The 24736-nt window shown below is 42.5% G+C and overlaps 1 protein-coding gene across 4 annotated transcripts; it reads left to right on the top strand.

Annotated features, from left to right (window-relative positions):
• Positions 1–908: 908 nt before the first annotated feature.
• NEK3 (NIMA related kinase 3) lies at positions 909–24406 on the top strand. 4 transcript variants are annotated; one of them, XM_032314186.1, is made up of 16 exons: positions 909–1015; positions 3940–4112; positions 6039–6132; positions 6218–6315; positions 7704–7787; positions 8536–8603; positions 8697–8783; positions 10850–10904; positions 14178–14378; positions 14805–14877; positions 17027–17073; positions 20284–20383; positions 20907–21050; positions 21771–21905; positions 23295–23421; positions 23824–24406. In XM_032314186.1, the coding sequence occupies exons 2-16, from the start codon at positions 3996–3998 to the stop codon at positions 23906–23908; spliced, it is 1515 nt and encodes a 504-aa protein (XP_032170077.1). In that variant the 5' UTR covers positions 909–1015; positions 3940–3995; the 3' UTR covers positions 23909–24406. The 4 variants fall into 4 exon arrangements, with proteins under 4 accessions (XP_032170077.1, XP_032170076.1, XP_032170078.1 ...); XM_032314185.1 differs by having other exon boundaries at positions 17024–17073; XM_032314187.1 differs by lacking the exon at positions 8697–8783 and having other exon boundaries at positions 17024–17073.
• Positions 24407–24736: the final 330 nt, after the last annotated feature.

Genomic DNA, 24736 nt, shown 5'->3' with positions numbered 1-24736 from the left:
AAGTTGTTCTACAATATATTCTAATATATCCGTTTTGATTTTCACAAAACTCCTAGGAGGTAGGTTCTCTGCCTTGCTGTTACGAGTTTCTTAGATTTGCTACTATAACGTATCACCACAAACACAGTGGCTGAAAGCAACACAAATGTACTCTCTTCTACAAATCAGAAGTCTGGATTGGATCTCATTGGACTAAAATCAGGGTATAAGCAGGATGATGTTTCTTCTGGAAGTCCAGAATTCGTTTCCCGGCCTTTATCAGTTATTTGGGTGGAGGGAGAGGGAGAAGCTGACTTCCCGCAGAGCTGGAAGCCTGCTGCAGGGCTCAGGCGCAGGGTTCCAGCCCAGGACTCCAGGATCATGACCTGAGCCAAAGGCAGGAGCTTAACCCACTGAGCCACCCAGGCGGCCCCTTTCCCAGTTTCTTAAGGCCTCCTGCTTTCCTTGCCTGGTGGCCCTATCCTTGTTCTTCAAATCTCTTCTCTGACCACCACTCAGCCTCTCTCTTCCACTTGGAGGTGCCCTGGTGATCATACTGGGGACCCTGGAGAATCCAATCATCTCCATATTTTAGAGTTAGCTGGTTGGCAACCTTAATTCCACCTGCAGTCTTAGTGCCCTTTGCCACGGAACCTAACAGCCACAATTTCCAGGGAGAAGGATGTGCCCATCGCTGCCGGGGCTACTCACTCTTCCGCACTCCTCACTTGGGCCCAAGGTCCCCCAGCTAGTAAGGGGAGTGCTGAGCCCGAGAAACTGATCACGTAAACTGGAGGCAAAACTCTTGTTGCTGGGAGACACTTTCCCTCAATAACATTGGCATTGATCTAGGGCGCTTTGGAGCTACAGTTTTAAAACGCGCCCTTAGTAGGCCCGGCTACTCCGATAATAGCGCCTCCCGCCCAGCCCGAGAACCTTCCTTTACCAGCAACCCGAAAGACGACCTGCCGGCCCGCCCCGCGGAAACGCGCTAGTCCGGGGACGCCGGAGTCGGCTCCGGTCGCGGGGGAAGCCGGTAAGCGATCCCGCTGTCTGGCAGGGAGCCTCTGGAGGAGGGAACGCGGCCGGCGGTGGGGACCTGGGGCCCGGGAAGCGGGCGGCGCCCTCGCGAAGTGGGGGCGAGCGGGAGACCCGCTCTCGGCGCTGTCGGATCCCCGCCCCAGCTCCGCCCCCGGCCTGGGCGGGCAGCTCGCCCGGGGGTCCCCCGCCGCTTCCCGTGCTCCTGGCGCCCGCCGTGGCTCGGGCGCTGGAGGAGGAGGGGACGCGGCGCGGCAGGATTCGCGCTTGGCTGGCCTCCCGCAGGGTGCGGGCCCCTCCGCATGGTGCCGGGTGCCCGCGTGCAAACCTGAGAAGCTCGCGCGCCCGGGTGTCTCACCCGCGATCCCACTTCTGGCTATTTCCCAACCATTTTACTAGTATTTGGGAGGAGCATGCAAAGGGACTTCGTCACAGTGTATACAGTGTATACAGGTCTCTTATTGATCTTACGGGTGGCAGATGGAGTAGCGGGTAGATGGGGTGACTCAGTGGGTTAAAGCCTCTGCCTTCGGCTCGGGCTGTGATCCCAGAGTCCTGGGATCAAGCCCCGCGTCGGGCTCTCTGCTCAGCGGGGAGCCTGCCTCCCCCTCTTCTCTTTGCCTGCCTCTCTGCCTACTTGTGATCTCTGTCAGATAAGTAAATAGAATCTTAAAAAAAGAAAGAAAGAAAGAGCCAAAGAAATACTGGTTTTCAGCTCAGAAAATCAATGGTGGTTCTTGCTTATCGGTTACGTCCTTGACATAGAATGAAGACCCTGAAGAATAAAAGAAACAAATATGGGGAAACGTGGCCTCCTTGTTACTTTTTTTTTTTTTTTTTGAAGGATCTTATTTGTTTATTTGAGAGAGAGATTGAGAGCAGAAGCAGGGAGCCCAACCCAGGACTGGATCCCAGGACCCTGTGATCATGACCTGAGCTAAGGGCGGACACTTAACCAATGAGCCATCCAGGAACCCTCAGCCTGCTTGTTAAATCGGGTAATACCAAGGGCCAGTTAGAATAGGAGCAACTTTTTTCTTTCAGATCCCTAAATACACTGAAAGACCAGACTGTTCTTGAAAAGAATTGCTTTTGAACACAGTGCCTCTAATTTGGTTAATATGGAGCAATTAATTTTAAAGTTGCCGGGTGATTCTATGACACACATGAATACAAACGACATTTTACAGGTCGCTGTAGTGTTTGTTTTAGTTGTGATTTTTGCTCTGCCTGCTGTGTTCTCTGTGCCTCATAATTCTTTGTGGTGTGATTAAAGCAAACAAAACAAACAAACAAACAAAAAAACAAAAGAACACTCCAAATAGGCTTTCTGAAAATTAAGTTAATTCATTCTGGTGGCTTTCTTTTTTCTTAATGCACCAAGTTGCTAAGGAAAAAAATGCATCATGTTGCTAAGGTTTTAATAATAATAATGGCTGCCATTTATCCATGGCCTCCCCTGTACCAGGCAAAGTGTTACTTACTTTATATTCAATCTCCTTTACCTATGATCCGATCCAGCTAACTGCTTCATCTGGGAAATACAGAAAGGGAGACTGAAGTTCAAAGACTCTGCTTATGTCTTCTTAATCCCAGCGCCTCTAGCTCAGCGTGTCCTAAAAGGAACACGTCTCCCTTCACCATGCTGTTCCCCAGCCCTGCCACACTCCCACTGCCAGAAGAAGGAAACACACACACACAGACACACAGAACCATTGTGCTTTTCCTTTTTTTCAGGGAATGGTATCATCGTTCACCCAGTTTACACTGGAACCCTGGGAGGTCTGCTTTGTCCCTTTCTCGCTGCTTATCCCCCATAAATTTGTCACCAAAAATCTTACGAGTTCTTTCTACATATTTTCTTCTCATTCTTCTCTTCGTTCCCATTGCCACCACCCCATTCCACTCCATCATCATTTTCCTGCCTTTTCTGTTGTCGGAGTCGCACTCCAGCGCTCCTGGTCCGTCCCGTGTGCAGTCCATTCGCTCTATGGCTAGAGTAAGTTATTTTTTCTAATATGCTGTCTTGGCTAAAATCCTTCAGAGATAGCACATTAATTACCCCAAGGATAAAATCCGGCAACCTTGAGCTTGGCATGCAGTGGCCTTCAGATAAGACCCTGTCTGCCTCACCAGCCTGTGACAGTCCTCTTTCAATTCCTTGAACTGAACACAACCTCTTTGGCTCTTTTTTTTTTTAAATAAGATTTTATTTATTTATTTGACAGAGAGAGATCACAAGTAGGCAGAGAGGCAAGCAGAGGGAGAGGGGGAATCAAGCTCCCTGCTGAGCAGAGAGCCCGATGTGGGGCTCGATCCTAGTACCCTAAGATCATGACCTGAGCTGAAGGCAGAGGCTTAACCCACTGAGCCACCCAGGTGCCCCCTCTTTGGCTCTTAAATATGCCAGTCCCTCTGCCTACATCGCTCCCCCCCCCCCACACACCCCACCGTTGCCAAGCCAACTTCCAGTCATCCTTCAGGCTTCAGTAAAGTATCATTTTCCTGACTCGTCTGGATAATTCTGCCATGCGCCAGCCTAACTCTGTGAGACTTATCACCCTACATTTGTTGAGGTCTGAGGTCCCACCTGCTTTGGGGCATGCGTGATAGCAGGGACTATGAGAGGTCAAAGTCCGCTGCTGTAGCATCAACGTATACAAACCACACTGTTCCTTGAACAGTGCAGGTTTGAACTGCACAGGGCCATTTATATCCAGCAATTTTGATAAATGTAGTACAGTCTGTAAATGTATTTTTTATTCAGGATTATAAAACCTGTCATGGGTGTCCAGGGTCTACCTGTTTAGCCAATAAAGGAATAAACTGCTGTTGTCCTACCATGGTCATTTTGAGCTACTTTGACTTCATTCTGCCTTTTGAAATATATTTAATTTTCAACGTTTCCGTTTTTGAATACAGGTCGAGAGAGGTCGTGGTGACCGTGTCAGTGAAGCCAGGCTGTGTGGGTTCCCAGCATGGATGGCTATGTGGTCCTGAGAGTGATCGGAGAGGGCTCCTTCGGCAGAGCCCTTTTGGTTCAGCAAGAAAGCAGTAATCAGCTGTTTGCCATGAAGGAAATAAGGCTTCCCAAGGTCACTGCTGAAGCCATTAGCTCATGTTGAAAATGTAGATGCAGTTTGCCCCGGAAAATTAGTTCTGGAGATTTAACATGGAATTGCTCTTTCGTGCAAAAGATGTAATGGGTTTATTCATTAGCTTTACAAGGTCTTGATGTATTTTATATGGATTTTAGGTAATTTTTGTAATTAACAAAGAGGGAGAAAAAATAATCTAGGTGGCGATTGCTGTTTATCTCAATGAATAATTTCCAATTTTGCATACCTAAGAGGGAAAGAAGCTTTGCCGGAAGCAGCTCAGGTGCCCTCTTAATGAAAACAGAGCATAAAAAATACAATGAAGAGCAAAAACATAACATGCTAACCTTTGATATCAGAGAAGCTATTTTGTGGATCAGTTTTGGGTTTTATTTCCCTGGAAGGTGAGGAAGGTGCTACCTGGTCCATGTTTATCATAGTTGTTGCAGGAAAGAATCTGTGCCATTGAAGTTGTTTAATAACGTCTTGATCCATTTTCTAAAAATACATTTTAATACAATTCTCAGAATTCTAAGCATTTATTTCCCCACTATGTTCTTGACCTCTTTCTGTGATTCTTGAGTGGACTTCAAAGTCATCTGGAGGTTAAAACACAGATTGCTGGGCCCCACCCCTGAGTATCTGGTTGAGGAGGTGCAGAAGGGCTGATGAATTTGCATTTTTTTCTTTAAGAGATTTGTTTATTTTGAAGAGAGAGTGAGAAAGAGAATCTTAAGCAGCCTCGCTGCTGAGCGTAGAGGCCAACAGGGGACTCCATCTCATGACCCTGAGATCCTGACTTGAGCTGAAATCAGGAGTTGGAGGCTTAACATACTGAGCCACCCAGGCGCCCCTTTTTAAAATATCTTTTTGTAATTCTTTTTTTTTTTCCTCCCAATAGCAGTTTCTTTCTTTTTTTTTTTTTTAAAGATTTTATTTATTTTATTTGACAGAGAGAGAGATCACAAGTAGGCAGAGAGGCAGGCAGAGACAGAGGGGGAAGCAGGCTCCCTGCTGAGCAGAGCCCGATGCAGGGCTCGATCCCAGGACTCTGAGATCATGACCTGAGCCGAAGGCAGCGGCTTTAATCCACTGAGCCACCCAGGCGCCCCCAATAGCAGTTTCTTAATTGAAAGACAAGCCATTCAGGATTTCGTCCCCAGAGTGTAAGTTAGGGATAAGCAGTTTTGGAAACCAGCTTTGTAAATCACCTTCTTCCATGCTTACTGCACTAACACATCAGTCTTTCTCATCTGGGCCTGCATACATGATGCAGACAGTAAGACCTGAGAGCCCCAGTTCTTAAGGATATGCTGTGGTTAATGGCATGCCCATTCTCCACATCAGTTACGATGAGACTGATGTGAAAACTGGTTTACATTCTATACGTGGAAGGATATAAGGGTCAATTTTAGCATGTAAAATACAGCCACAGTTGAAAAATCACTATGTTTTCTCGTAGAGTTTGATAAACATAAGTTGGGTCACAGCATGTTGTTTCAAAACTTCCTCTGGCATTGACATATACAAACCACACTTGACCCTTGAACAACACAGATGTGAGCTGCGTGGGGCCACTTATATGTAGATTTTTTGGATAAATGCCATCCAGTACTGTAAATGTATTTTCTCTTCCTTGTGATTTTCTTGGTAACACTTTCTTTTCTCTAGCTTACTTTATTGTGAGAATATAGCATATAATACATGTAACATACAACATTATGTCAATTGACTATGTAATTGACAAGGCTATTAATGGTTACGTTTTTGGGGAATCAAAAGTCACAGGTGGATTTTTGACTGCACAGGGGGGCGGATCACTGCCCCCGGCTCCCATGTGGTTCAAGGGTCAACCGTATTGTTGTAAAGCTATCCATTTTAAAATGAAGTATTCCATTTATGCTATTTAAAATCTTCTTCTAGTCTCTCTCTGGTACACAGAATTCTAGAAAGGAGGCTGTTCTGTTAGCCAAAATGAAGCACCCCAATATTGTTGCCTTTCAAGAATCATTTGAAGGTAAATATGAATTCCCCCCAAAACGCATTGTGGAATTTGATTTATGGCCTCCAGGCTTTCCTCAGGAGTCTTCCGTTTGTTCTAGCTGAGGGACACCTGTATATTGTGATGGAATATTGCGATGGAGGGGACCTAATGCAGAAGATAAAGCATCAGAAAGGAAAGTTGTTTCCTGAAGATATGGTAAGAGAGGGGCTTCCACGATTTCTCTCAAGATTTAGAAGTAACTTTCCTCCCAAAATGGGTATAAGTTCACATGAAAGCATTATACATGTGATTACTTGATACACTTGTTAGAAGCAACTCGCTTCCCTATTGCTGCTCCTGTTTGTGTGTGGGAGGTGGCTGCCAGAGATATTTCCAGCAAGTTCAATAGATATGTTTATAAAATATCAAGGAATAAAACGTCTGTGTGTAGAAGAGTTTCAAAATTGTATTGCTCCTATTTTGTCCTGTATATTTCAAATTTTGAATTTTGTGGTACTGACATTGTAGAAGACAGAGTTATTTGGCATTACTAGATCATCAGAAGAACGAAGCCCAAATTCCTGGGTCATGGGAATACCTATTCATGGGAATACCTATTCTCACACTTTTTCCTTTTACAATTTAGCATTTTCCTTTATGTCTAGTATTTCCTGCCTTTTTAAAGGAAAATTGTGTATTAAATATTATTAGAATGAATTGACTAAGGAAAATAGTTAAACACCATGAATGGGACTTTGTCTGGTTTAGGGTATAACATGTTATGAAATTGGTATAAATATTTTTATGTAGCAGTTGTGTTGTTAAAAATATGGATTCCAGGGGCGCCTGGGTGGCTCAGTGGGTTAAGCCGCTGCCTTCGGCTCGGGTCATGATCTCAGGGTCCTGGGATCGAGTCCCGCATCGGGCACTCTGCTCAGCAGGGAGCCTGCTTCCCTCTCTCTCTGCCTGCCTCTCCATCTACTTGTGATTTCTCTCTGTCAAATAAATAAATAAATAAATAAATCTTTAAAAAAAAATATATGGATTCCAGAGAAGGAGGTCAACCTTGGCTTCAAATGAATGAATCTCCATAGCAAAAAAGAAAAAAAAATCGGTTTGACGTTTAATTATAGGCTTAGAAATTCTGAATACTACTGACTCAGGATTTGTAAGAAGAAAATGCTGACTCACAGGATGGTTGACAACATAATGAAATCTTTTAATGTTAATAAATGAACACTCTGAAAAGGCAAATGAAAATCTGATGTAATGATTACAAAAAGTTGTAGCATACTCATTCCTTAGTGGTGAATTACCTTTATATATATATATTTAAGAAATACTTTTATTTGGTTGAATTCAAGAAAACCATAGTGGGAGTTTTATTGAACCAAATTGCTGTTTAGATCATACATAACATGATGGAACATGGGATTCACAGTTTTTCTGAATTCTCCCAGGCAACGTTGGATCTTAGTTGAACTATGTAATTTTTAGGGTTCTGTATTTATATTACAGAAAATCCAGGTCAGCTAAGGCCTGGAGATGATTCTTTGGGATTTGGGGTTGACACAGACCAGTTACTGCATGCCTTTTCCTTACAGATACTTAATTGGTTCACACAAATGTGCCTTGGAGTAAATCACATTCACAAGAAACGTGTGTTACACAGAGATATCAAGTCCAAGGTAAGTGAAATACCTTTTGGGGCCTCAACACGAAAACAGAAACAAAGACTATTTCACTCAGTCTTTTTTCTGTGTTCTTCTGTTTCCTTTTGGGACATTTTTATTTAGCCTAGAAGTCTTTGTCAACCTAATATTTATACGAGCCAAGGAAGGTACTATCTGAGAAAGATCATTTAATCTCTTTACTAGTGTATGTTAATAGGTTCCTAGCTCTCTTAGCGATTGCTAAGACTATCTTTCTCAGATGAAAAATGGTCAGGACCTGCGCCATGGAGTCCCCCTGACACGTTCCCAGGCGCTCCATCAGGCTCTGCTGATACGAGATTTTATTTATTTATTTGAAAGAGAGAGAGAACACACACACACACACACACACAAAAGAGCAGGTGGAGGTATAGAGCCTCACTGAGCAGGGAGGCCCAATACAGGCCTTGATCCCAGGACTCTGGGATCATGACCTGAGCTGAAGGCAGATGCTTAACCGACTGAGCCACCCAGGTTCCTGTCTACCGATAAAATCTTAAGCTCGCTTGTTTGCTTTCTAAGCAGTGATCCTGAATTCCCAAGCAGGGTAACGTATATCTGTCAGAAGGGTATCTTATTTCGTGTTCCACTCCAGAACTCAACTGTCAGCATCTCTGCCCTTAATCTCCATCACCAGCAGGCTTTGATAGACAGCTTCTCTGAGATCTCTGCTTTGCGGGTGAATGATGCAAGACATAATCTCAGCTCTTCTTTTTTAATGCAGAACATCTTCCTCACCCAAAATGGAAAAGTAAAACTGGGAGATTTTGGATCTGCCCGTCTTCTCTCCAAGTATGTATATCTGTTTTGTAGTAGTGACAGCAATCAAAATATCCCTTATTCAGGAATGCGCTGTAATCGTGCTTTGCCTTCTTATGGTTTTAGTCCTATGGCATTTGCTTGTACATATGTGGGAACACCCTATTACGTGCCCCCAGAAATTTGGGAGAACATGCCTTACAACAATAAAAGGTAAGTAATGTTCTTGCTTGATACATTAAGTCCTGAGCTTGACCACTTGGTGACAGGCATTGCAACCGACAAGGGAAGTTTGGTTTTTGAAAAATATATTTGAAAGCAATGTAGAATCTAAATGCCCAGGCTTCTAGATGAAAGTCACAGTTTTCCAACTGTTTTAATCAGAGCTGAAAGGAGCCAAATGTGAATGTTGAAGGAAAGGCTAGTCATTTCTAAGGAACAGTATGAATGACATAATAGAATGAATGACATGACTGCTTTTCACACTCTACTGCTCTCACTTTTAAAAGTCCCAAAGCTCAGGTTGCAGCTCTACCAGTTACATCAGAATGTCAGGGGGTGGGAAGTGTACATCGGTAATTTTCCAGCATCACCAAATGATTCCAGTGTGTGGCAAAATTTGGGAACTACTGGATTATGTCAGTGACTTCATATTGGCAGGACTGGATAATAAGTACTTGACTGATAGGTTAATTAATTAAAAGAAGATAGTCTTGGGGCGCCTGGGTGGCTCAGTGGGTTAAAGCCTCTGCCTTCGGCTCAGGTCATGATCCTAGGGTCCTGGGATCGAGCCCCATATCGGGCTCTCTGCTTGGCAGGGAGCCTGCTTCTTCCCCTCTCTCTCTCTGCCTGCCTCTCTGCCTACTTGTGATCTGTCTGTCAAATAAATAAATAAAATCTTAAAAAAATAAAATAAAATAAAAAAGAAGATAGTCTAAAGACCTTATGATTTAAGATAGAATATTTTTCTGAATATAAGTCATGACCTGCCCACTGATGGAATGGGTGAACAGAGGAATATCGGAAATAGATATACAAGAAAGGATATGGCCATCACCTACTATTTCACTGCTGTTAATAACATTTTGATGTTTTTTCCATCCATTCACTTCCCCCTGCCAAACCTAGTTTATGTATTCTATATACAACTTAGTATCCTCCTTTTTCTATTTTATTATATCTTATTCATATCACCACATATTTAAGCTCTTTACAAATATTGTTGTTGGTCTAATGATAATTTTCAGTATCATAATCAGTGTCATGATTAATAGACCTGTTGTGAGTAAACAGATCACTATTTTGTAACACATTCTTGGCATGAATTCCTTGAAGTAGAAAACCTACAGGCTCTTGTTACCTTCTGTCGAGTCGATTTCTGTAAAGAACATGGTAATCCATGCTGAACAGTTTCTTTTAAGAGTAAAACTGAGTGCACAGCAGCTATGAAGAAACCTACTGGGCCAATTGGGGAGATTTGATTTTGGACAAATATTTGGTGATATGATTGAATTAAGGTTATATTTCTTGGATGTGACAATGGTACTGTGTTTGTGAGGGAGAGTGCATGCTGACATGTTTGGGGATGAAGTCTTTGGTGTCTGCAGTCTTTTTTTCAAGAGGTTCAGATATATGTGGAACTAGGTGGTGAGAAGGATGGAGGAAATGGGGATGCTTAGAATGAAGAAGGGTGGGCGAATGGGGCAACTACAGACCTCTTCTGATGTATGAAGAACTGTTTGGGGGAAGAATGAGTAGTCTTATTCTCTTGGTTTTGGAATGTAGAGCTAACACAGGGTGACGAGGGTTTCCAGAAGACACATTTTGGCTTATGATAAAGAAGACCACTCTCCCTAGAGCCATCCAACAGGCTGTGCCCAAGGTAAAGAGCGATTTATCAGGAGGTGTGGCCAAAAGGCCTGGGGTTGCACACAGATGGTCTGGGTAGAAGCTATACGGCATGACTTCTAACCCTCCTTCCAACTATGCCAGTCTGAGTCTACAAATACTCCTTCCTGTACCAAATGCTACTGCAGTGATGTCTGAACAGCCTTGATTTGGAGGGTAGGGGCTCGGGAGCAGAGAGTTTTACTGCGAACATTACTGTGAGTAAGTATCTAAGTGTTAGACCAAACTTACCATGTATTGTATTTTAATAACTAGGAATTACTTGTGATATTTATTCTTATTGAAGATAATTTTTCATTTTTCTTTTCTTTTGTATTTCATATAATCATGCATAACCCATTTGTCATTCCATTGCTTCTTTATGCTTCCAGTGACATCTGGTCCTTGGGATGCATTCTCTATGAGCTCTGTACCCTTAAGCATCCAGTAAGTATGGTGTGTAAATTGGAAAAGGCAGCCTCTTGTCATACCTGGCTAAGTCCTTAGTAATGTGCGAGGTTCCACTTGGCCGTGTGCTTCCCTTGGGCTCTGTAGGAGTGCTGACAGCATTGACTCCATCTTTGGCCTGCCATGTTGGCCCACAAGTGGTACCACAAGGGATAACTCCCTTGTGACCTCACCACCATGCCCCTCGCTCCAGGGAAGCTGGGGGTTAAGGTCCAGATAGTTGCCCTATAGAGTACAGGGCAGAGAATAGCTGTGTAGTGACCTGCATTCCCCTGCCCACCTTGCCCCCGTGCCTATTGCCCCGTTGGTAATTACCCTGCATAAAGCTCTGGGTAAACGACATGGAGTGGCTTGCTTTGTGTTTCAGTATTAAAATGCCTTCTTGGTCTGGATGATCCATGACTGACCCTCCTCTACTTTATGACAGGTGAATTCATACCTCTTTCCTTGGGTATCACCTTTGCCTGGAGTCCCTGTGGTAGCATATACTAATAGGAAATTTTCATTATTTAGTTTCTGTAGTTTTATATTTAGCTTGCCTGCCTGCCTTCCATTTTTCTTTCCGTCCCTTCCTCCACCCGTCCTTTCTTTTTTTCACTATTCTGAATTTTTTTATGTTGGTAAAATACAATCTATATCATGATATTAGCCTTTTTAACCGTTTTGTGTGGCATTGATTACTTTGCAGTATTTTGTAATCATCTCTGGTACCTATTTGCCAAACTTGCCCAGCCCATGCTCCTAAACAGAAACTCTGTACCCATTAAATGATAACTTCCCACCCCTCCCCACCAGCCCCTGGTAACCTCTAATCCTCTCCAAGAACGTGTGTATTCTAGATATTTCCAATAAGTGGAATTACACAGTACTTTTCCCTTTATGTCTGGCTTATTTCATGTAGCATAATGTTGTAACATGGGTCACAGTTTCATTCCTTTCTGTGATTGAGTGATATTCCATTATGTATGTTTATATCTTATTTTGTTTATCCACTCATCTGTTGCTGGACATATGGGTTATTTTCTCCTTTGGCTATTGTGAAAAAATTATCTTTATATTTATTTGTTCAAGATATTTTAAAACACAGTTTAACAAAAAACAGGCTAAATAACTTGGCCAGCTTGTTTAGCAGTTACTATTACACAGAACTAACAATCATAGCACTTGTCCCTGTTAAGTCTTGGCTTTTCATAGAAATAAATGCTGTCCTTTGGGCACAGATTGAAACTTAGCTCTAACCAAACATTTTTTCATTTTTTATATTTTAAGTTTTAATTGAAATACGGTTGACATAGAGTGTCATGTTACTTTCAGGTGCACAACATAGTGATCCAGCACTTGTAAATACATTACAGTATTGCTCACCGTACCCATACTCACCATCTGTCACCATACGAAGTGATTATGATATTATTGGCTGTGTTGCCTGTGCTCTACTTTTCATCCCCCAAACTTAATTATTTTATACCTGAAGTCTGTGCCTCTTACTGCCCTCTGCCTATTTCACCCATCCCCACCTACCCCTGGCAAGCATCTTTACAGACGTGCCTGAGAGGTATGAGAGTGAATGATGGAGGAATAGCCTTCGCCACCACTAAGAAATCCCCTCACACTGAAACCACGTGCTGTCTCCCTCCAGTGTGCGTGGTTTATATCGCCTGCTGCATCGTTAGAACAACTTGGGAGACTTTACAAAGTGGCAATACCTGGGCCCATACTATAGTAATTGAATGGAAACCCCTGAGGGTGTCCTGGACAGCAGTGTTTTATAGAACAGGTGATTCTAGGGGCGCCTGGGTGGCTCAGTTGGTGGAGGGCCTGACTCTTGGTTTCAGTGCAGGTCATGATCTAAGGATCATGAGACAGCCCTGCGTGGGGCTCCCAGCTCAGCTAGGGGTCTGCTAGAGGTTCTCTTCCTCTCCCCCTGCTCACATCTGCTCTGTCTCTCTGTCTCTCTCCCTCTCTCAAACAAACAAACAAATCTTTAAAGCAGGTGATTCTAATGTGCAGCCCAAGTGGAGAGCCACTGTTTTATAAAAAAAGGATTATTTTTAAAATACCAATATTTTATTTATGATTATATTCTTTATTCCCCTGATTCTGTCTTTTGTGTGTGTAGGTGTGAACTTTCATATACATGTTCTTATTCCTTCTAGCAAGAATAAGAATTAAGGAGTATGGTGCCCTGATATTTGACACACAATCTGTTTTCTCATCTGCTTTGAGGCAAAAGTAGTTCTCAAACCTTTAGGAAATGCAGAAACCTGTTATAGTGGTTCAGAAACTGGAGGCAGAGCAGATTTAGTCTCATTTTTCACTACCTGAATTTTTCCCTTGTTATCTGTTGATTTTTTTCTTTTTTCATATCTTGCATATTTTACTAATAGGTACATTTTCAAGGCAGAATGCCAACATGTTCTTACATTAAGTATTACCAAGATTAACTAACATCTAGTGTTAATTTCAAAGTTTATTCTACAGTGAAGATTTTTTTTAAATGTTATGCTGGCATGTCATTCTGATTCCCATTCTATTGCTTGTCAAATTCTAATAGCTCCTTTGATGATATGAAGGTAAAAGGGATTTGGCAGTACACTTTTAAAGCTGGAATAGTCTGGAATGCGCATCACGAGGGGGCAGGCCTAGCAGGTTCTGGGGAGGAATGAACCTAAGGGATGTTACACTTATTATATGCCTGTTAGGACCATTGACTTCTTAAGCTACATGTATGTAGGGCTTCTGGGTGGCTTAGTGGGTGAAGCCTCTGCCTTCGGCTCAGGCCATGATCTCAGGGTCCTGAGATCCAGCCCCACGTTGGGTTCCCTGCTCTGCAGGGGAGCGTACTTCTCCCTCTGCCTCTGCCCCTTCCCCTGCTCCTGTGCTCTGTGTCTTGCTCTGTCTCTCAAATAAAATCTTTTTTAAAAAGCTGCATGTATGTATTACATTGATTTTAAACATATGTTAACAATGTGTATCTGCACACACATTGATTATGAGTGATAATGTACCCAAAGCTGGCATCAGTGCTCAGATTTTCCTCTAGATGGGCAGGTTTTGCCCTGTTTATGTTTACCTTCCCTCTGAACCCACCGTAAGATTTCAAATAGTACCTTAAGGATCCCTCTGGGAAGAAAAATGACCAGGCGACAGATACTTTTATAAAATTAAATTAGTTCATACGGATTTCATTGAGCTGGCAATTTCTTCCACTCCTGCCTTATCTCTGCTCTTACATTCAGTTGTACTTTTTAGTTTCAGGCAAACAGCTGGAAAAGTCTTATTCTCAAAATATGTCAGGGGTCCCTGAGCCCACTGCCATCTCAGTACTCCTGTGAACTCCAGCTTCTGATCAAGCAGATGTTTAAAAGGAATCCCTCACACCGCCCTTCTGCTACAACACTTCTCTCCAGAGGCTCTTTGGCTCGGCTTGTCCGCAAGTGCTTACCCCCAGAGGTACGGTGGGTTGACTGTGAGTGGTTTTCAAGTGTGGCCAAATGGTTTGTTATCTTTTAACACAGCATGTAGGACATGCTTGTAAAAATTCAAATAATGCAGAAGAGTATACAAAAAAGTAAAAACTTCCTTTCCTTCTTCCTCTCCCTTCCACAATACCGTTCCCTGAGAATCCTCATAGGGAGAGTTTGCATAACCTTTCTGGTCTTTTTCTAGACCTGTAGCAATATCTGTATATGTGTCTAAATTATAGACATTTTCTAAATGGCATTTTAGATGCCATAAATCATATATTTATGATTATGGGGAATATGTTTGTGGAGAATATGATTGTAGGGAATGATGTTGATAATTAAATGACATTATGGCAGTGTCTAAAGAAAAGTGTACCTCACATATTTAAAATTCTTTACTTGAAACTTTCAGATCATCACAGAATATGGCAATCAGATATTAGAAGAAACCAAAAATTCTAAGCATAGTACACCAAGGAAAAAAGGTAAGAATTTTAGAAAGCTTGCCTTTTGTTCCATTTTCTTTTAAAATATAGTTTAACAAAAAGAAAAAATATAATTTTCAAGTTACTGGAGACAATTTCAGAGATCTCCTGAAATTAAAATTTTTTTATTGCTATTTCAGATGTAATTCTGTACTGACTTTTATGCTTTTAATTTTCCAGGGATCAAAAAGCCTAGTTTGGAGATTTTAATGATGTGAAGATTGTTCTTCATTTCATTATTAGTACCATGTTCTCTTCGGTTAGGTAGAAGGCTTCTGTGGCCTGGCCTAGGAATCTAACCATGAAAATACGGTGTTAATCTTATAGGAAATTATCCCCAAGTATCCAAAGAACCATCTGGTAAACAAAATTTTAAAAAGCAGAGCCATGGGACACCTGGGTGGCTCAGTCAGTTAAGTGTCTTCCTTCAGCTCAGGTCATGGTCCCAGGGTCCTGGGATCAAGTCCCACATCACGCTCCCTGCTCAGTGGGGAGCCTGCTTTTCCCTCTCCCTCAGCACTCCCCTACTAGCTGTGGGACCTTGGACCCAAGAGTGGAGGGCGGAAGAGTGAGTAGCCCCTGCAGTGATGGGCACATCCTTCTCCCTGGAAATTGTGGATATTAGGTTCCATGGCAAAGGGCAGTTAAGACTGCAGATGGAGGGGCGCCTGGGTGGCTCAATGGGTTAAACCTCTGCCTTCGGCTCAGGTTATGATCTCAGGGTCCTGGGATCGAGTCCCGCATTGGGCTCTCTGCTCAGCAGGGAGCCTGCTTCCCCTCCTCTCTCTCTGCCTGCCTCTCTGCCTACTTGTGATCTCTGCCTGTCAATAAATAAAATAAAATAAGAAAGATTTTATTTTATTTATTTGACAGAGAGATAATAAAATAAGTAAATAAATCAATAAAATTGTAAAAGATTTTATTTATTTGACAGAGAAAGAGATAATAAATAATAAAATATTTAATTTCTTTATTTGACAGACGGAAATCACAAGTAGGCAGAGAGGCAGGTAGAGAGAGAGGAGGAAGCAGTCTCCCTGCTGAGCAGAGAGCCTGATGCGGGACTTGATCCCAGTACCCTGAGATCATAACCTCAGCCGAAGGCAGAGGTTTAACCCACTGAGCCACCCAGGCGCCCCACCTGACAGTTCAATTTTAAATGTTGTTTTTGTAGGAATGTATGTCCTTCTAGTAATGCAAACCTTTTAGTCTTGTAATTCACCCGTTCTCCATTCCTCAAGGGGTAGCCAGTTACCTTTGTTTCCACAGTTTGCTTTAGTATTCATTTTACCTTAGGTACTATTTTATAGCTTTTTCCCCTTCCCAGGGTATTGGGAAATTTGTTTTAAAATGCTAGGCAACAACAACAATAAAAGCCAGTATAGGAAAAGTTTCAAGATAGTCTGGCCAAGTGTAGTCTTTCTATTCCTAAATAAGAGGAATAAACCAGTGGAGAAAGGCCACCTTGGGAGACCGTGTGTCCGGTGGCATCTCCACCTAGCCAGTAGGCAGTGCCACCAGGGTAGTGAACATTCCCCGTGATGGCTGGGGCTGTGTCTCATTCACTCCCAGTTGTAGCCTCAGCACCTTTCATTACAGATGCTCAGTAGCCATTTTTTACAATGTTGAATGAAAGAGGAACATGGGGGGCCAGGATCTGTCAGGGCAAATCAACCCCTCTTTCCAAAGTGATCGGATGCCCAAGTTCTTGCTGACTGCCACCACCGCTGGTGCCTCAGGAGGGAACAAGCAGCTCCCTCCTTCTAAGGGATCCCTGTTCCACGGGCTCTCGTCACTGTTGGGGACAGCAGAGACTCCCTCGCTGTCCTGAGCTGGAGGTGATGGTGACTTCCCCGGGATATGGAGGTTCTCACCTTCTAGAGCCTAAATGGGCTGGCAGAAGTGAATTGTGATGCCTTACCTTTCAGATGTTAGCATTAGGAATAAAACAGCAGAAACAGCCTCTGTTTAAATTACTGTGTGGTTGAAGCTTGTTATCACTGTTCAGGCTAAGGCTTTGGCTCATGGACTTCAACAACTTCATTTGTCTTCATTTGCCTTTCGGGCTTTCTGCAGATCACCTGAGAAGCTTAATCACGTGATCTTCTGTGTGTTTTCTCTTCCTACCTTCTCTCTTCTTTTTAAGCAGATCCCAGCAGAAGCAAGATAGCTTTGGAAGATGAGGCAGCCACGATGGTAAGAGCTTGAAAATTACGTTTATGAAACACACGTCTCCTGGGTACCATCCGGGGCTCTGAGATGTTGGTAAGACTGGGACCTGCTCCCTCCTGGCCAGCAGTCTTTCCGCCTTTGGCATGTGAGGTAATTGGTGGCTGTCATCCATACTGTCAGCTGAGCCACTGGAGATCACCAAGCATTTGGTTCACGTGCCTCGTTTTGTCGTTTTTAATTATTGATGACCAGTGGTGTCAATATAGACGTGAGAGAACTCTGTTCTGCTTTCAGTTATGAACATCTTATTTAAGCCTGGCTTTTAGTTTGTTTGTCATTGTGGTAAACCATACATAACACAGAACTTCCCATTCTAGCCATTTTTATGCATAGGATTTAGCAGACTTAATCACATTTACAGCATTGGGTAACCATCACCACTGTTTCTAGTACTTTCTGATTACCCTGTTACGGAAACTCTGCCCTTCTATAATAGCTCCCCATTCCTTCCCGACCTGCACTGCCACCCCAAGCTCCTGGTGACCTCCAGCCTACCTTCTGTCTCTGTCTCTGCTGTGTGCCCATTCCAGAGATTTCACAGGAGTGGAATCATGTGACAGGTGTCCTTTTGTGTCTGGCTTCTTTTGCTTAGCATAGGGTTTTTGTTTGTTTGCTTTTGTTTTGTTTTGCTCAGTTCTGATTTTGCTTGGCATTTTTTTTTTTAAAGATTTTATTTATTTATTTGACAGACAGAGATCACAAGTAGGCAGAGAGGCAGGCAGAGAGAGAGGAAGGGAAGCAGGCTCCCTGCTGAGCAGAGAGCCCGATGCGGGGCTCAATCCCAGGACCCTGGGATCGTGACCTGAGCCAAAGGCAGAGGCTTTAACCCACTGAGCCACCCAGGCGCCCCTTGGCATCGTATTTTTAAGGTTCATCCATGGATAGCCCGTTATCAGACTATTTTTATTCTTTTTTTGCCCAAAGAATACTTAGATCTGTATTTTGATCTTGACATTTTTTTTGTTCAGGGACTTTTATCTGGCAAACCAAGCTGACATTTTTTAGCCTGGCATTCAAGGTCCTGTTTGTCTTGCTTTGCCCTGGGCAGATGTGAGCTCTTTTTTTTTTTTTTTTTAAAGATTTTATTTATTTATTTGACAGAGAGAAATCACAAGTAGGCAGAGAGGCAGGCAGAGAGAGAGAGAGGAGGAAGCAGACTCCCCGCTGAGCAGAGAGCCTGATGCGGGACTCGATCCCAGGACCCCGAGATCATGACCTGAGCCGAAGGCAGCGGCTTAACCCACTGAGCCACCCAGGCGCCCCAGATGTGAGCTCTTTGACACGAGAGCTGCGGTAATGTCCTGAGGAGAACAGTGGATCCACTTCTCAGTGCTGCCAAACCCAACTTAGTAAATCATGCCCTACTCAGGATTTGTTTTTCTTTCTTTTAATTCCAAAAGAAATTCCAAATTTAATTCCAAAAAGAAAAAATGTTGTACTAACAACATATCATTCTATTTATGGAATGTACTAGAATTTAAACTTGTCAAATTTTTTTCGAATGGAGATTTGGCTGTAAATAAATAACAGCATCCCACCATTATGTTGCTACAAATGGAATAGATCCTGCCCCTGTACTTTTTTTTTTAATTCTTGTGAGAATATCTTTTTTTCCCCAGCTTTGTTGAGGCATAATTTATATGCAATAAAATTTACCCTTTAGTGTAGAGTCTGATGAATTTTGAAAATTTTTTAGTGTCATATAACCACCACCATAATCAAGATCTAGAAATCCCAAGCACCCCCCACCCCCGAGAAAGCTTCCTGAGGGCCCTTTGCAAACAATCCTGACTCCTGTCCCAGATGGTCACCACTGTCATTTTAATACCATCTACAGTGGACACATGCATGTGTTCTTGCAAAATGAAAAGAGCAAAATGTAAGCAGAATGAAGAGAGAGCTGGAAAGGAAGTCAGAGAAGGGAAGAGCTGAGATAGGAAGAAGGTCCCAGGCAAACGGCAAGGTGTGATGGCGTGAGGGCAGAGTCGAGTAGCGCCGAGCCAGGAGCCCTGTTTGAGGCCGCTGTGTGTAGAGCAGTGACTGTCACTGGGGATGGAACATCGGAATCCCCTCAGGGTTTTTAAAAACTGCTCATCACCACTACCCGCCAAGATTCTGACTTCTTTGTCTGTGGGGGAGCCCTTTGCCGGGTGGGGAGAGAAGTATGAGAACCATCAATAGAAATAAGAACAAAGTCCCAGCTATAGTCTACTGTTTATTTATTCATTCAACAAGTCATTGAGAACCCACATGCTGGAAACTGTTGAGGAATAGGAGATGTATTCTCAAAATATATGCAGATTTAGCAGCATCTAGACAGTGTGTTACTCTATTTCATGAAATCAGGAGCTTAGATAATTTGGAAAAATACCAAATTAAGTGGGAACATTTTAAAGATTTTATTTATTTAATTTGGGGGGGTTGGCAGAGGGAGAGGAGGGTGAGGGAGAATCTCAAGCAGACTCCCTGCCAATTGTGGAGCCCTACATGGGGCTCGATCTCACAACCCTGAGATCATGGCCTGAGCTGAAATCAAGAGATCAAGATGTTCAACCGACTGAGCCACTCAGGTGAAGTGGGAACATTTTGACCATGTATAGCAACTTTATAAAATACCTCATTTTGATATTCCAGCATAAAAAGCCCAATACAGCAAACAATATTGAAATTTTTCATTACGCATTGCTTCTATAAAGCCCTCTCAAATACCTATTGTTTTATATATCCTCTTTGTACTTGCAATGGTTGATATTAATGACTAGTAATATGGGGGCCCATGGGTGGCTCAGTTGGTTAAGTGTCTGACCTTTGATTTCAGCTCAGCTCATGATCTCAGAGTCATGAGATCGAGCCTTGTGTCGTGCTCTGCGTCAGCACACAGCCTGCTTGGGACTCTGTCTCTCCCTTTCCCTCTGCCCCTCAGTCTCTCTTTAAAAGAAATATAATGATTAGAAATATAGATGACTTTAAATACATATATATATGTATATATATGGTTTTTAACTTACATATAAATATCTATGACATGTAACATATAGTAATGTATGGGATTCTGTGGTTATGTTTTTTAATTCATTAATCTTTATTTAAAATTAAGATAGCTGACTTTACATACTTTACCTTGTTTGTAGCATTTCAAGCTTTTTAAATTTGTATTTTTAATCCCTTTTAAAGCTAGGAGAAGAACAAGATAGAAAGTATAGCCACACTGATTTAGAAAACATTAATAAAAATTCAGATGAAAGTGCACTGGGGACATTAAATAAAGAGAAAGGTAAGTTATTCAAATTTTAATGTTATATAAGTGAGGAACTGGGGAATATGGAAGAAATATTAATTTTCATCTTACTAGGTTATAGGTATCATAAACATGGGAAGATTTTTGTTTGCTTATCCAGTGATATATTTAATGGTACAGGAATCTTTTATTACTCTTAAAAAAGAAGAGAATAGCGTTACTAATAAGAGCCTGTAGGAAAAGATAGTATTTGTTGTACTATCTGTCATAGAAACCATGTACAGAAATGTACATCCTCCTGGGGCTTCATTCTTATACATTGTGTAATATATAAATATATATGTATTTTTAAAAATTCACTTTTTAATGAAGCTTTACCTTTTCATTTGGAGGTTTCTTTATCTCATCCCCTTTACTGCTTAGACTCAAAAAACATTGTGAGTAGACCTGAGTTTGGAAGAGAAAAGAAAGACTTCTTTCTCTGTAGTTGTTTGAGTATATGTGTACATACAGATGATAAGTAATATCTTAGCGATATTTTTTTACATTTTAAAATCAGATAATAAATCAGCCCATCTGAGGAAACCCAGTTCACCAAGTCCTCTCAGGAGACAGTGGGAGAAAAATGTCCCCAACACAGCTCTCACGGCTCTGGAAACTGCAGCCATACTCTCCTCCAGCTTAGCAGCCGGGGATGAGAGAGGTTAGTAGTCAGATTGAATGCTGTTACTGTCGAACATTTTCTTTCTTCTTCTTTAGGTGATTGATTGATTGATTGATGAGAGAGCAGGTGTGAGTGGGGGGAGGGGCAGAGGGAGTGGGAGCCAGAGAGAGTTCTAAGCAGGCTCCACTCCCAGTGTGCAGCCTGATGTGGGGGGTTGATCCCACAGCCCTGAGATCATGACCTGAGCCGAAATCAAGGGTCTGATACTTAACCACGTTAGCCACCCAGGGACCCACTATAGAACATTTTCTAATGGTGGTTTAATGGGCCGGAGATTGTTGTTGTTGTTGTTGTTGTTGTTGTTTTTAAAGATTTATTTATTTATTTATTTATTTGACAGAGAGAGAGAGAGATCACAAGTAGGCAGAGAGGCAGGCAGAGAGAGAGGAAGGGAAGCAGGCTCCCTGCTGAGCAGAGGGCCCGATGCGGGACTCGATCCCAGGACCCTGAGATCATGACCTGAGCCGAAGGCAGCGGCTTAACCCACTGAGCCACCCAGGTGCCCCCCTTGTTGTTGTTTTTAATGTCACTCTGTAGAAGATATTAGGTGTCACGTATCAGAGCAGGGCCCATGTAGGTGAGTGAAATAGATTTGAGTAGCAAGTCAGATATAATTACCTTTGCTTAAAATATGGTCTGGAAGATATATGCTGAGAATCTTTTTTTACGTGGCCCTAACTGTCACCTTTTCACAACTAGGTGGTTCCGTAATAAAGTACAGTGAAAATAACACCCGTAAGCAGTGGCTCAAAGAGACTCCAGAAACTCTGATGAACTTCCTGAAGAATGCGGATCTCAGCTTGGCCTTTCAAACATACACAATATATAGACCAGGTGACTCAAGCCTATCACGTACCTATGGAAACGCTTTGATTTTTAAAATATTTATTTATTTATTTGTTTAGTAAAGATTTTATTTACTTACTTGAGAGAGAGTGAGAGAGTTCATGAGCAGGGGGAAGGGGCTGAGGGAGAGGGAGAAGCAGGCTTCCCACTGAGCAGAGAGCCTGATGTGGGGCTTGATCCCGGGACCCTGGGATCATGACTGGAGCCAAAGGCAGACGCTTAATGACTGAGCCCCCCCAGGCACCCTGATAATTCAATTACTAAGCCATCTTGCGAACTCAAGAGCTAAGACAAATTATGCCAAGTAGAGCATGTAATGCTGTGGCAAGTCTTGACCCTATTTATTGTAACAGATTTAGTTGTCTTTGTTTATTTGGTCAGTATTTATTGAGTGCTAAATGTGCTGGGTTAAGACTTAAAAAAAAAAAAAAAAGAATAACACACAGTTCCTTCCCTGGGTGAGCCCTCAAGGAGAGAGTTTTAGAGTGTTATAGATGAATTTTTAGAGGTGTTTTCTGATAGAGCTGTGTGCAGGTGGTCATAGGAGCCCCGGCGGAAATGGGTGCATAGAAGGATGGTGTTGAGGAAGGTTAACAGTTGTGAATTTTGTTGTAGCAATTGTAGGTCCTGGATTTTGTTTCTGGTCCCTGTTCACTGTTCAAAACCTATGTCATAGCTCTAGTATGAAAGGGTTTTATAAAGATTTAGCTCACATTTTTATATTAGGTTACTGTGTGAGCAAAAATCTGAAAACAGTTGCCATCTAGAAAATTCTTTTTTTTTTTTTAAAGATTTTATTTATTTATCAGAGGGAGAGAGGGGGAGAGAGCGAGCACAGGCAGACAGAATGGCAGGCAGAGGCAGAGGGAGAAGCAGGCTCCCTGCTGAGCAAGGAGCCCGATGTGGGACTTGATCCCAGGACGCTGGGATCATGACCTGAGCCGAAGGCAGCTGCTTAACCAACTGAGCCACCCAGGCGTCCCTAGAAAATTCTTTGAAAGCATGCATGCCTGTGGTCTCCATTCCCTAATTTTTTATTCCCCAACATGGGGAAAAGTTGGGGGTGGAGAGCTCAGAGGAAAAACAACTGGAAGATGACGATCCAAAGATAACTTTAATATAGTTTCTTATATTTGAAGGTTTTAATTATAATTTTCTAGATTTTTCTTTTGAAGAAAGTACTGTTTTTAAATTTTATACCCATCCTGATGCTTCGTGGGCCTGTTTGATGCCAGAAGTCAGGCTGTGTAATGGGGAAGGCACTACAAAAGAAATATAGCATTGTCCTCAGTGAGCCAGCAAGCTTTTGGAGGATTTTAGTCCAACATTCACTAATTATGCAACTACTGTTAAAATTGGCATAATTTTCCTCTGGAGGTTCAGAAGAATTCTTGAAGGGCCCCCTGTCTGAAGATACAGAAGCATCAGACAGTGTGGATGGTGGTCACGATTCTGTCATTTTGGACCCAGAGAGATTGGAACCTGGACCGGATGCAGAGGACACGTATGTTGGGATATACGTACATGGTGCTAGTCATTGTGTGTGAAAATCAGACCTTAATTTCAGGTTTAGCAGGAGCTGGTTATATTACTCAACATCACAAATGAATATTCATATCTCAATCTTTTGTTGGGATGAGTAATGCATTACGATATTATTACGGAATTCCGGAGCCTAACTGTTCAGCTTGGACTTACTGTTTTTTTATTTACTATATTGGGTTTTATTGGCAAATGTTATAAAACATGAAAGAAGTGCTCCTTTGGAAGAGCTAACAGTTTTTTTCCTCTGGTCAGTTGCTCAAAAAGGTAAATATTTTGATGGTAGTGTTCTGCTTTGAGCCACCTAAAAATACTTACTGTGCCCCTGCTATGGAGGCTTAGTATCAAAATTGTTTCTTCACAGGGATTTTGAGGAGGATGACGACAGGCCTGACTGGGTGTCAGAACTGAAGCGGCGAGCTGGCTGGCAAGAAGCTTTGGATGGGTGACGCCCAAGGAAGTGCTCCGTAGTCACATCAAGTAGATGTTGAAAATGAGGAATTAATGTTTGGATAATATCAGCTCACAGGATTTATAGTTTTCCTTGGACACAGAACGAAGAAGGGGAAACTGTGAATATTTAAAATTGCTCCTGATTAGTACCACAAGGCTTAAAAAACCTGTAACTCTCATGAGTTGTTGAACTGAAAGGAGAAGGTGTAGAAGAATGGCTCTGAACTTCAGGCTTTCAGTCAGAAAAGAAATCAGAGGCTACTGCTTCCAGTTTGTGTGACTGTGGGAAATTATTTGAAGCTCTTTGAGCCCCAGTTTCTGACTCTAAAACTAGGTGATGATGCCTTCCTCACAGGGATGCTAACCAAAGACCTTGGCGGTGGCTCTTCACATTATTTCTGCACTGTTACGATTGGTGCTTAATTGCTGTGTAACTCTTTTTACATTTCTGAAAGGCTTGAGGATATAAAATAAATTTATTTGGAATATAAAAATGTGCAGTTTTCCAGTAAGACCTATTTCTGGGTGGTGGTCCATGATCTTCAATGATCTTCACCAGTGACCCGCCATCCTTAAATACAGCCCCTGTCAGGATGCACAGAAGGGCCCAGGTCAGAACATCAGGCGTGGGAAGGTGGGGAGGGGCACTACAGGTCCTGTCAGAAGTTGGTAGTCTTGTGCAGGAGAAAGAAAGAGGCCAAAGGTGGAAGTACTGAAAACTAGAGAGTGCTGTGGAACTAATGGGATGCCAAGTTGTGTGGGTCACCCTGACACACATGTTCTGGGTCCTGTCGTTCCATACTGGGATGCTGTCGTGAGGCGAC

This window comes from Mustela erminea, chromosome 15 (genome assembly GCF_009829155.1).
Source record: "Mustela erminea isolate mMusErm1 chromosome 15, mMusErm1.Pri, whole genome shotgun sequence".
NCBI classification, from domain to species: domain Eukaryota; kingdom Metazoa; phylum Chordata; class Mammalia; order Carnivora; family Mustelidae; genus Mustela; species Mustela erminea.
This window is presented reverse-complemented; position numbering and strand designations above follow the sequence as displayed.

Excerpts from the sequence above, each read along its gene's own strand:
- NEK3 (XM_032314185.1), top strand. The coding sequence starts at position 3,996 with ATGGATGGCTATGTGGTCCTGAGAGTGATCGGAGAGGGCTCCTTCGGC. Across the intron at positions 8,604-8,696 it reads TCTGCCCGTCTTCTCTCCAA|TCCTATGGCATTTGCTTGTA; the intron begins GTATGTATATCT and ends TTATGGTTTTAG. Across the intron at positions 21,051-21,770 it reads AGCAGCCGGGGATGAGAGAG|GTGGTTCCGTAATAAAGTAC; the intron begins GTTAGTAGTCAG and ends TTTCACAACTAG.